This window comes from Cherax quadricarinatus, unplaced genomic scaffold (assembly GCF_038502225.1).
Source record: "Cherax quadricarinatus isolate ZL_2023a unplaced genomic scaffold, ASM3850222v1 Contig3713, whole genome shotgun sequence".
Classification (NCBI taxonomy): domain Eukaryota; kingdom Metazoa; phylum Arthropoda; class Malacostraca; order Decapoda; family Parastacidae; genus Cherax; species Cherax quadricarinatus.
Genome location: NW_027198739.1, coordinates 1 through 12196, shown reverse-complemented (window position 1 = coordinate 12196; position 12196 = coordinate 1). Strand labels below are relative to the sequence as shown.

At 39.7% G+C, this 12196-nt stretch overlaps 1 protein-coding gene across 1 annotated transcript; it reads right to left on the bottom strand.

Moving 5' to 3' along the window:
• Nucleotides 1-742: 742 nt before the first annotated feature.
• On the bottom strand, nucleotides 743-11203 carry LOC128690503 (CD151 antigen-like; the record flags this gene model as incomplete). Its single annotated transcript, XM_070081697.1, is given in 2 exon segments — nucleotides 743-1020; nucleotides 11048-11203. Coding segments are annotated over 2 exon segments (309 nt in total), but the record flags the coding sequence as incomplete, so codon positions are not given.
• Between the last annotated feature and the right edge of the window lie 993 nt (nucleotides 11204-12196).

Here is a 12196-nt window from a genome sequence, read left to right as displayed (position 1 = left end):
GGGTGCAACCAATAAAACTGGTCACATGGACATTATCTAATCTAGCTGTCTATTACACCATCACCCATATCTGCTCCAGCAAAAAAACTCTCCATCTTGCCTGTCTTAGTTAAAAAAAAAAAACAGCAGACTTAAGAGTAAAAAACTTCAGGCAAGTGCTTGCCCTTGTAGACCTGAGCAAATAGGTGCCCAATGCTCTGCCACTACCTCACTATTGTTGACCTTGACACCAGCAACACAGCAGCTGGGTCAGGCATTTTACATTGTATTTGTCAGCATAGGTTTCTGCCCTTCCTTCCTAACAGTTTAACTGTTGAAGAAGCATGCAGTGTCAAGATATATATATGCTAGCATGCTTCCTTTGCTGACTAAATGACTTTACATGCACAGACCATCGTTCTACAATATGAAAATCATGAGTGGTATGACTATAAAAAGTAATTAAGGAGGAGGAGTCACAAAAGGCTCCAGAATATTTATATAGGAGTAGCAATGTGAATGTAAGAGGGAGGGGGAGCTAGGGGGATATGGCCTGAAGCAGCAGCATTTTTTTTATTTTTACTTAATTAAGGGCTTTGGGGGGAAGTGAATGGAATTTTGTGGGGCTTCAGTCCTCCTCTTTTCCCTCAGTGCCAGCCCTGCTGGGGCTTATCAGAAGCTAGGACTTGGTAAGTCCTAATTCTGTGGCGAAGATGTAAAGCACATGGTAGACCATGTCAGGTCTGCATTCAATAAACAAATGAATTTTTGCATGGATTTAATTTATATTAATGCCCATTTTCATATCACAAGTATTTTAATAATTTTTATATATAAATGCAACATTATCTCAATTACATCATTTGCAACATTGAATACTGCCATCCACTAATAGTAGCTATCATCAACATCTTTTAGTTTTATATAAAGGCAGCAGGAGAGGATCATCCCAAAGACCTGAATGAGGCAAATGCCACAGCCAACAGCTCCAAGTATAAGCAGATGCCGGCTCAACTCGTCTTCAAATTGATGAATACAACCCTGCAAAAAAGGAAGGCAAATAAATAAATGACAATACTGTAATGTTAAGATTGGGCACAGCACATTTTTGGATACACTACCAGACCTGTCCAAGTACTGTACCATCAAAATGTATACATTATACTACCAGAGTTGAAAATCATACAATTAAACCCTTGATATACAAAATCCACTGGTTCAACTGATTCGGAAACAACTAAGTGCCTTGATTACTGGTCAAAGAGACATTCGGGTGAGTGTTGGTAATCCTTCATTCAAGTACAACATAATGAATGCTCCTAGCTGCAAAGAGACAAAACACAAATTAGGATGCACAACCTGATGTTGTGAGTACACATTGTACCTCCTAGCCCTGATATATCATTAACTGGCACAGTATGGACGGAAATCTAAAGTGGGTGTGCATTGCCCTCCCCTGCATAATACGTGACTATTAACTTACGTATTAGGGAGGTAATACGTGTTTCGTCGGCCTCACGCTCTCTTTGTTTACACTCACGTTTCTCTGCCTCACCTACAGGCGGCGCACCAGTGCCACCAACCCGCCGAATTTGACTCACTCTATGACACCCCATCTCCATCCCACAATTACAGAACTGTTACCATCATAGCAAAACACTCTACTTCATCCACCATAACTGCCATTACCACCCACCTGCTCCTTCCCTATTAGTGTGTCATATGGAAGGTTGAATAAGAGTACTGAACTGTATCATAAACTTTAAAACTCACAATTTAATATAAGTCTTAACAACTTTCAACCAACCCACAAATTGTCTTGGATGGACTGAAATGCCATCTAGTTTCTAATTCCAATTTGTAGGTTAGTTATGAATATTCTATCCTTTCTTCTTCTTTCAACACACCGGCCGTATCCCACCGAGGCGGGGTGGCCCAAAAGGAAAAACGAAAGTTTTTCCTTTTACATTTAGTAATATATACAGGAGAAGGGGTTACTAGCCCCTTGCTCCCGGCATTTTAGTCGCCTCTTACAACGCACATGGCTTACGGAGGAAGAATTCTGTTCCACTTCCCCATGGAGGTAAGAGGAAATAAACAAGAACAAGAACTAGAAAGAAAATAGAAGAAAACCCAAAGGGCTGTGTATACATATGCTTGTACATGTATGTGTAGTGTGATCTAAGTGTAAGTAGAAGTAGCAAGACGTACCTGAAATCTTGCATGTGCATGGGACAGAAATAAAAAGACACCGGCAATCCTACCATCGTGTAGAACAATTACAGGCTTCAGTTTTACACTCACTTGGCAGGACAGTAGTACCTCCCTGGGCGGTTACTGTCTACCAACCTACTACCTAGGAATATTCTATCCATGTTGTCTTTATTATAAGTCCCCTCCAGCACTCACCCTACAAAATCAGACAATTACATTTTCGTATTGTGATTCTTTCATGATTTAACATGTAACTTGCATTTATTTTTAAGTACCTACTAATACAAGAGGGTTCTCCTTATACAGCAGGTTAGATTTCAGGCTACTGCTGTAAAGCAAAAACTGCTGTAAAGTGAAACAGCCTTTTTCACTTTCAAATGTACAGTGGTACCTCGAGTTACGAACTTAATTCGTTCCAGAAGGCTGTTCAAGTACTGATACTGAACGAATTTGTTCCCATAAGGAATAATGTAAATTAGATTAGTCCGTTTCAGACCCCAAAAATACACTTATAAAAGCCATTACAAAAATACACTTACATAACTGTTCAAGTTGGGAGCTGGACCATTGTATGTATATGAATGCCTGATAACATGTTTACCCATCATATACAGTGGTCCCTCAATTATCGTCCATAATCCGTTCCTGGAAGCAGGGCCGGATTAAGAAGTCTCCGGGCCCTAGGCTATTCAGATTGGCGGGGCCCCTTTGAGTTACGGGTAAGCGAAGCGACCCCTTCCAGCTTGGGGGTGGGGGGGGGTCGGTGTGAGCCTGTTTAAGGTCTAATTAAATACATTCTGGCTATTTAGATTAAATTTAATAGGGAAAGTACATCAAGACAACCAAAACCATTTACCAACAGCCATTATAACTATCTTGTTAAATCATGCATTTTAAAGAGAATAAACTCAAGACAGCATAGTATTACTAGATTAGGCTATTAAAGTAGTGACATCATGTACCTATTATATTCAGCATAACCACTACAGCACTATTATTCCCTTTATAAATCACTGACCATTATTGTTATCATTGCATCATGCATAAGACTATCAAATCATATAAACTCAAGAAAGTAAAGAATTGTTTATATTCACATGCACTTCTTAAATAAACTTTTTTCTGGATTTCATATTGGCAAAATCATCAATTATATTCTGAAAATCAATATTTCTTGTTAGATCACACTCAATGGTCAACAAGGTTAGGTTACACAATTTGTCTTGGCTCATTGTTGAACGGAGCTGGTTTTTCACTCTTTTCAAAACAGAAAATGAACATTCTCCTTCACAGTTAGTAGCTGGAAGTGTTAGGTAAAGGCGATACACTATGTCAACATTAGGGAAGGTTTCTGAGATACCTGCATTTCTTAAATGTTTCAAAGCAGCTGAGGGTGCACATTTTTCAGGTGGAGCTTTAATCTGATTCATATACCCAGAAAAATGAACTATTTCCTCAACAAATGTGTCCTGAACATCTGCTGAAAGGTGTTGGTTGCAACTTTAATGCAGCTTCTCTCAATTCTGCATCTGGCATAGTAGTAATTTTGAACAGAAATCCAAACTTGTCATTGAGATTCTGGTAGATTTCTTTCCTTTTCACCAATTCTGTAATCAGTGAATCCAGAATGACGAAGTATGTAGCTGTCTTACATTTCTGCCTTGGTAGCAACACAATTTCATTGTCTGGCTCTTCAAAATTGCGTTTCCTCTTCCTTGACCGCTGATGATCAGCCCGGTAACTGTAGTCTTTCACCAGCAGTTTAGCTTTCTCTTCAAACATTTCAAAAGCTTCATCATTGCGAAGTGAGCTTACAAATTCCACTAAGCCTGCATAGAGGTTAGCACAAGTAGCCATTTCAATTTCAATTTTCTGAAGTGTCTTGTTCGTGGCATTTAACCGTTCCAGTATACAGTCCCAAAGCACACAGAGTAAGGCCAATTCAAAATCTTACAATTTTGATGCTAAGCTGGCTGCTTCGCTTCTTGTAGTTGCTGTCTGGTCTTCATCCTCTGCTATTTGGATCAAAGCAGAACGTATTTCAGCAAAGCTGTCTTTCAAAGCATGTGTTGCATCATGCTGCGCTGACCACCTTGTTGTTGATAATGATTTGATGACATCTCCATGAATGGTTGGCTTGAGTATACTCCACCGATGCGTTGAAGCAGAGAAAAAATTAAAGAGTGCTTGTAAAAGTCCAAAAAATGAAACTGCAGTGACACAACACTCCGCAGCACATGACCCAACAAGATTAAGAGAATGTGCTGAGCAGGGCACATATTCAGCAAGTGGGTTGATTTGCTTGATACGGGCTTGCAATCCATTATATTTACCCGACATGTTACTTGCATTGTCGTAGCTCTGGCCACGGCAATCCATAATAGAGAGATCATGTTCAAGCAGAGTATCCAGTACTACATTCATCACTGTTTCTCCATCATGGCCTGAAAGAGGAATGAATTTTATAAAGCGCTCTACAGGCTTACCACCGGAGTCGACAAAGCGAACAATGAATGTTAATTGATCTGTATGTGAAATATCTGGTGTTGAATCTACACTTATTGCAAAGTATTTTGCAGTTTTCACAGCTGCTATGATGTTATTGAGGACCTTCTTAGTCATCAGTTCAATAAATTCATTGCATATAGTAGATGACATGTAAGATACAGTGCCTCTTCCTGCATTCCCAAGGCGTGACACATGATTTGCTAAGAATGGATCGAATTGTGCTAACAGTTGTATGATCCCTAGGAAATTGCCATTGTTTTCTGAACCAAAAACCTCATTTTCTCCACGGAAAGCAAGTCTTCTTAGAGCTAAGAATTTTACAACAGCAACAACTCTTTCTAGAGCTTTTCTCCAATAAGTGCGCTCTTTTTCAGTTTGATTTTCCAAATGAGAATCCAATAAGCCTTTTTTCTGTGCACGAAATACACTGGCTAAAATGCAGCTCCTGTGAGTGGTGCTGTTTTCATGTTCCTCGAAACGCTTGGAATTTTTCCAGTCATTGAACCCCTGTGTGAAGGTATTTTCTTTGGTAGAAAATAGCTTGCATGCTGAACAGTACGCTTTTCCTGAGCTTTCAGAGTATACCATCCATGATCTTTTCACAGTTTCTGAATTTGCAAGCTTCCTATAAAACATAGATGGCTTTAAACAACGACGACTTCCATCATCATAAATCCTTGCTGATTTCCTAAAGTCAATGTTCAGAGTTTGACTGAAGTTTTCTGCAATGAAAGCATTACGTAGAGAATCTGGGATTACATTTGGCCATGAGGCAGGATCTTTTAAGACAAATCCTGTGGAAGAAATGTCCATTGAGACATTGAGAGGAGACACAAAAGAAGTAGATGCTGGCTGAGAAATAATGGAGGGAGGGCTTCCTGTACGATCTGACGTATCTGCAGATTCAACTGTACTGCTAACATCAGAAACTGTTTTCGTGAGCATGTCTGTGATATTTCTGCAGCTTCCTACATCTTCCTTTTTCTGTTCTTCTTCTTGAATTTTCTTGTTTCTTTTCTGTGACCCACTCACATAAGAACGTCCAACATCACATTCACGAGATGCCATAATGAGGATGTATCACTGTCTGTAATCATGCAAATACAAATTTTTCATTATCAATTATTATTAATTTTTTAATTATTAAATTTTTTTTTTCTGTCAATTTGGGGGATATGGCCCTTGTAGCCCCCTTTCCTCTGGCTGCGCATCTAAAAATTCAAAACGTTAACAGAAAGGAGTCATATACAGAACTTTTACCATAGATTAGGTTAGTGATTTGGGCTATGAATATTTTACTAATTCATCCTCCTTGATCTCCAATTTACTTAAACAGAAATCATACTGAGTCCAAGAACAATGCACAATGGTATTTATACTACCATTTTCATAACTAAACTAATCTTTATGTTTTGCATGATATATGGCCTACCACCATAGATAAGGACATGAGAATTAAAGAATGCAGGGACAATTTTCAGTTTCACCCAACCAACGATTTTCTGATGTGCTTATGTGTTTCTGGGGAAATATGTAGTAAATTAATTGATGTTCTACATCACTTCCGTCGCAACTTGAAAACTAAGCATTTGCGACGGAAGTGATGTAGAACATCAATCAATTGAGATCTGTTATTGAAATGATAAAGACTTAAAGACAGGACAAAGTGCTTTTAAAACCTACAAACAGAAGTCAGTTTGCGTTTTTAGGTTTTTCTTTATAGTATTTTTACCAAAAATGCGTCTTTACTGGTCCATGCGTCTTTACTGGTCCATGCGTCTTTACTGGTCCATGCGTCTTTACTGGTCAAGTAACCCTATCAGGTACCTCCCTTAACATTTAGAGGCGAAAACAAACATTTATCCATACACATCAATGTCTATCAACAACACTTCAGTTAATTTGTCACAGTACAAGTCTAGATAACGTGTAATTACTACAGAAAATTGGAGAGGAATCTCCCATACTCACCCATTAGCGGGAAAACACAGCTGTTCTGATGTAAACAAAGGCATGTTGAGTGTTGCCATCTATGGTTAGGTTTATTTATTTTTATTTCATTTTATTTCATTATTTATTTTTGTTTTGATTAATTTTTAAAAGTCAATTTTACTCTCCAAACACTTGAACTTTTTAGGTAGGGACCCCTTTGCACTTGCACCATGTGCACAGTCTTGGATGAGTCCCTGAACCCCTTGGACCGTGGGGCCCCCAAATGCACGGGGCCCTAGGCAAATGCCTAGTTTGCCTATGTGGTAATCCGGCCCTGCCTGGAAGTGGGGCTATTATCGAAATGGACGATTTACGAATCAATTTTCCCCATAAGAAATAATGTAAATTCAATTAATCCGTTCCTGACACCCAGAAGTATTAAAACAAAAAATTTTTTTACATGAAATATAGATATAGTACATAAACAATACAGTGGCACATGATGAATTAAACATTAACAGAATAACACTTACCTTTATTGGCACTTCTTCTTTGTGTATGGAAGACTGGAGAAGGAGACAGATTGGATTATTTACTGTTTGGAAGGGGAATCCCCTTCCATCAACACCTCAGGTACCAACTGCTTTTCTGGGGTTACTTCTCTTTGTTTCTTAATGCCACTAGGACCACCTTGAAGAGTCACTGGAGTCCTGTCTCACAAAAAAACTGTCCGCGGAGCTCTGTTTCTGGCGTCTCTTTAAAACTTCCCTAAAATGGGCCAAGACTCTGTCACTGTACAAGTTGCCGATATGGATTGCAACATCCTTCTCTGGGTGATGTTTCTCCATAAATCTTTCCATCCTACCCCACATTTCAAAAATCTCCTTAATTTCTGAAGAAGGCACCTTCCTCCATCTCTCTTCCTCCTCCTCTGCAGCAAGATTCTGAGCTGCGATCTGTTGCTCTTCCTGCTGAAGCTCTTGCAGCTCCTCAGTGGTTAGCTCTTCATTGTGGTCCTCCACCAACTCTTCCACATCCTCCAAACTCACATCCAACCCCATGGAACTCCCCAGTGTGACAATAGAGTTTACAACTGACATAGGCTCATCAGGGGCTGCCTCAAACCCTTCAAAATCCCTCTTGTGGACACAATCTGGCAACAATTTTCTCCAAGCAGAGTTCAAAGTCCTGGTAGTCACTCCCACCCAAGCCTTACCTATAAGGCATACGCAATGGAGAATACTGAAGTGGTCTTTCCAAAAATCTCGTAGGGTCAAGTGAGTGTCTGAGGTCACATTCAAGCACCTTTCAAACATTGCTTTGGTGTAGAGTTTTTTAAAGTTTGAAATGACTTGCAGGTCCATGGGCTGGAGGAGAGGAGTGGTATTCAGGAGCAAGAACTTTACTGTGATGAACCCAAACTCCTTCAGAATTAGTTCATCCAAGTTTGGAGGATGAGCAGGTGCATTGTCCATTACTAGGAGGCACTTGAGATCCAATTTCTTTTCCAAGAGGTAATTCTTCACACTAGGGCCAAACACTTCATTGAACCACTCGATGAAAATGTCCCTCGTGACCCATGCCTTACTGTTAGATCTCCAAAACACACAATTTACTCTTCATAACATTGTTTTTCTTGAACACTCTGGGATTTTCAGAATGGTACACTAGTAACGGCTTCACTTTGAAATCCCCACTAGCATTAGCACAGAACATTAGCGTCAGCCTGTCTTTCATAGGCTTGTGTCCTGGCAGCGCCTTTTCCTCCTGAGTAATGTAGGTCCTCTTTGGCATTTTCTTCCAAAAGAGGCCTGTTTCATCACAACTGAACACTTGTTCAGGTTTCAGTCATTCACTGTTTATGTACTCCTTGAATTCATGCACATATTTTTCAGCCGCCTTGTGGTCCGAACTGGCAGCCTCACCATGCCTTACCACACTGTGTATGCCAGTACGGTTCTTAAATCTCTCAAACCAGCCTTTGCTGGCCTTAAATTCACTCACACACCACTAGTTGCAGGCAATTTCTTTACCAAATCGTCATGCAACTGCCTAGCCTTTTCACAAATAAGCGACATCATGAGACTATCTCCTGCTAATTGTTTCTCATTTAAGCTCTGTTCCACAAGGCACAGTACTAGCTCCCATCTTGTTCCTCATCCTCATATCCGACATAGACAAGGATGTCAGCCACAGCACCGTGTCTTCCTTTGCAGATGACACCCGAATCTGCATGACAGTGTCTTCCATTGCAGACACTGCAAGGCTCCAGGCGGACATCAACCAAATCTTTCAGTGGGCTGCAGAAAACAATATGAAGTTCAACGATGAGAAATTTCAATTACTCAGATATGGTAAACATGAGGAAATTAAATCTTCATCAGAGTACAAAACAAATTCTGGCCACAAAATAGAGCGAAACACCAACGTCAAAGACCTGGGAGTGATTATGTTGGAGGATCTCACCTTCAAGGACCATAACATTGTATCAATCGCATCTGCTAGAAAAATGACAGGATGGATAATGAGAACCTTCAAAACTAGGGAGGCCAAGCCCATGATGACACTCTTCAGGTCACTTGTTCTATCTAGGCTGGAATATTGCTGCACTCTAACAGCACCTTTCAAGGCAGGTGAAATTGCCGACCTAGAAAATGTACAGAGAACTTTCACGGCGCGCATAACGGAGATAAAACACCTCAATTACTGGGAGCGCTTGAGGTTTCTAAACCTGTATTCCCTGGAACGCAGGAGGGAGAGATACATGATTATATACACCTGGAAAATCCTAGAGGGACTAGTACCGAACTTGCACACGAAAATCACTCACTACGAAAGCAAAAGACTTGGCAGACGATGCACCATCCCCCCAATCAAAAGCAGGGGTGTCACTAGCACGTTAAGAGACCATACAATAAGTGTCAGGGGCCCGAGACTGTTCAACTGCCTCCCAGCACACATAAGGGGGATTACCAACAGACCCCTGGCAGTCTTCAAGCTGGCACTGGACAAGCACCTAAAGTCAGTTCCTGATCAGCCGGGCTGTGGCTCATACATTGGTTTGCGTGCAGCCAGCAGCAACAGCCTGGTTGATCAGGCGCTGATCCACCAGGAGGCCTGGTCACAGACCGGGCCGCGGGGGCGTTGACCCCCGAAACTCTCTCCAGGTAAACTCCAGGTATAACTTCTCAACATCTTTGAGTACTGGTGATCTCATTTTTGTCAGCATATTTACCCCCTTTGCAACAACAGCGTCCTTGATTTCCTTTTTCTTGGCTATGATGGAAGATATGGTTGTACGGAATTTTTTATACATCCTGGCCAGTTCACCCACACGTACGCCACTATCATATTGTTCAATGATGTTTTTCTTAAATTCAATCGTATTTCTCACCTTCTTTACCAAAGGCTTGGCACTAGGAGTTTTCTTTGGAGCCATGGTAGCTTATTTAGCACTTAAGTAACTTGCAAGCACTAAAATAAATGGAATATTATGAAATATTTCGCTGGAGCACGTGAGGGGACCGTCGCTCACTGGTAAACAATGGCACACTGGCTGGGAAGGAAAGGCCCAGGCGGCTCAGAGCGTGAGTACACGTCCGGGACAAAGGACTATTAGCGAGTTACTGGACCATTTGCGAGCCAATATTTAGACGAAAAAACAGGACTATTTCCGAAATGGATGACTTTCAGGCCGGACGATTATTGAGGGACCACTGTATTAAGTGAGGAATGGAGCTAGGCCTAAAAATGCATATACAGTACACACTTTACAGAATTCTGCTGGGCCTGCCCATACTACTTTATATTAGACTCTTAAGAGAAAAATGCAAATGAAAAATTAAGTAAAAAAATAAAACCGAGTAAATTTTTAGTACATAGTGTAGCCTAAGTTTTGACCGAGATGTGTATTCTACTTTCCTTCAGATTGTATGTCCTATGCAGTAATACTGAAATATAGATTAGTATTTGCATCTACATTTGAACAAAATTTGTAAGAACAGCTACAAATGTTGTAACAAATTATTTTAAAAAAACATTCCAACATATTTTGCAAAAAAAAAAAAATCCAGTAGAAATTATAAGTTTATTTTAAAACTGCCTGAAATGTTCTGCATAACCAAAGTTTTTTTTTTTTTTAAATGTCAATTTTTCAGGCTAAGAGCTGTTATCCTACCTCAGCTCAATTCCAAGCTGCAGTATTTCTGAAATGTGTAATAATCAGGCTGAGAGGCTGACCACCACCTTCAAGGCTGAGGGACTGATCACCTCATAACTACTACTGTTACCAGTATTATATTTCACCTGTATTCAACTGAAGCCTGCTACAAAATGTTTCAGCAACAAAGACATCCAGGTGTTGAACAATGTGTATTAACAAACATGACTGCAAGTGAAATGCAGTGACACTAACATTATACCAGATGTTGGAGGGATGATCCCTAACACCACAGTAGGAAGAAGGTGTCTTGCAGCAGGAATCTGGCACACTGTTATTAATATTAGGGTTATCCAGCAACCACTGACTCTGCTGCCACTGGCTGAAGGTCAAGGCTCCACAGCAGTGGTACTGCAAGAAAGTATTGTATGTAAAGGTTAGTAACTTGTAATGGTGGTATTGGAAGTATGCAAAGGTCAAAAAAGAATTAAAATTTTGCTAGGCACACGGCCTATCTCAGAGAAAACTAGACTGTCTTCCAAATATGTGTTACGCTATCATACATTATGCTCATCCCAAAGAGGTTGACTTGTGAATTAATAATCTGGATTCATATCTTATAAAATGTTCATATTTAATGATACCACACTTCATTCTATTGAAGAGAACACTTCAGTTTTCTTTTAGCTTTTTCTATTAAAATTTGAAAAAAAAAATAGTAAATAGAATTCTAATACACTTAAGTTTCTTTACTTTCTTATTCTAATTTTCCTATAAAAGGATTCAGTTCTGTATTTGCATGTATTAATACATAATAATGAATGTTGTAACTCAAGTATATTAAGCCTGATAACTATTTTAATTTCGAAAATTTAATAGCTTCAAGAAAATTTGAAAGGTTCCTAAACTCACAAAGAAGCTGTCTTTCATAGGGTTTTTCAAGGAAATTTGTAAGAAGGTTCTCAAGCTCGCAAAGAAGCTGTCTTAAAGGTGTCTGATTTAGAAACAAAATCCACAGCCAGGATTTCAATCTGGGGCTGCTTAAAAAATCATAAGATACTGAAAAAAATCAGAAAAATCTCTTTTAAAAGCACGTGACGTTGACGTACGTGAAATTTCTCAAGCTATCAATTTCTCAAGCTATCGTGATTTTGCTGGTCAATATAATACAGTGAAAATTTGCCATTAACTGAAAAAATAAAACGTACTTGCTACCTCCCTCCTCCACTGTGGCTTAGGTTAGGTAAGGTTAATCAGGAAAAAAGAGAAACGTTTCCCAATATGGGTCTTAGTCATGTGATGACCCACAGTTGGAGCTTTTGGTCATTTGACCGAGGCCTTCCGCTGGTTTACCCCTCCACTCCTTTATGAATTATGGTTATTATTATAATCATTAAATCCAGG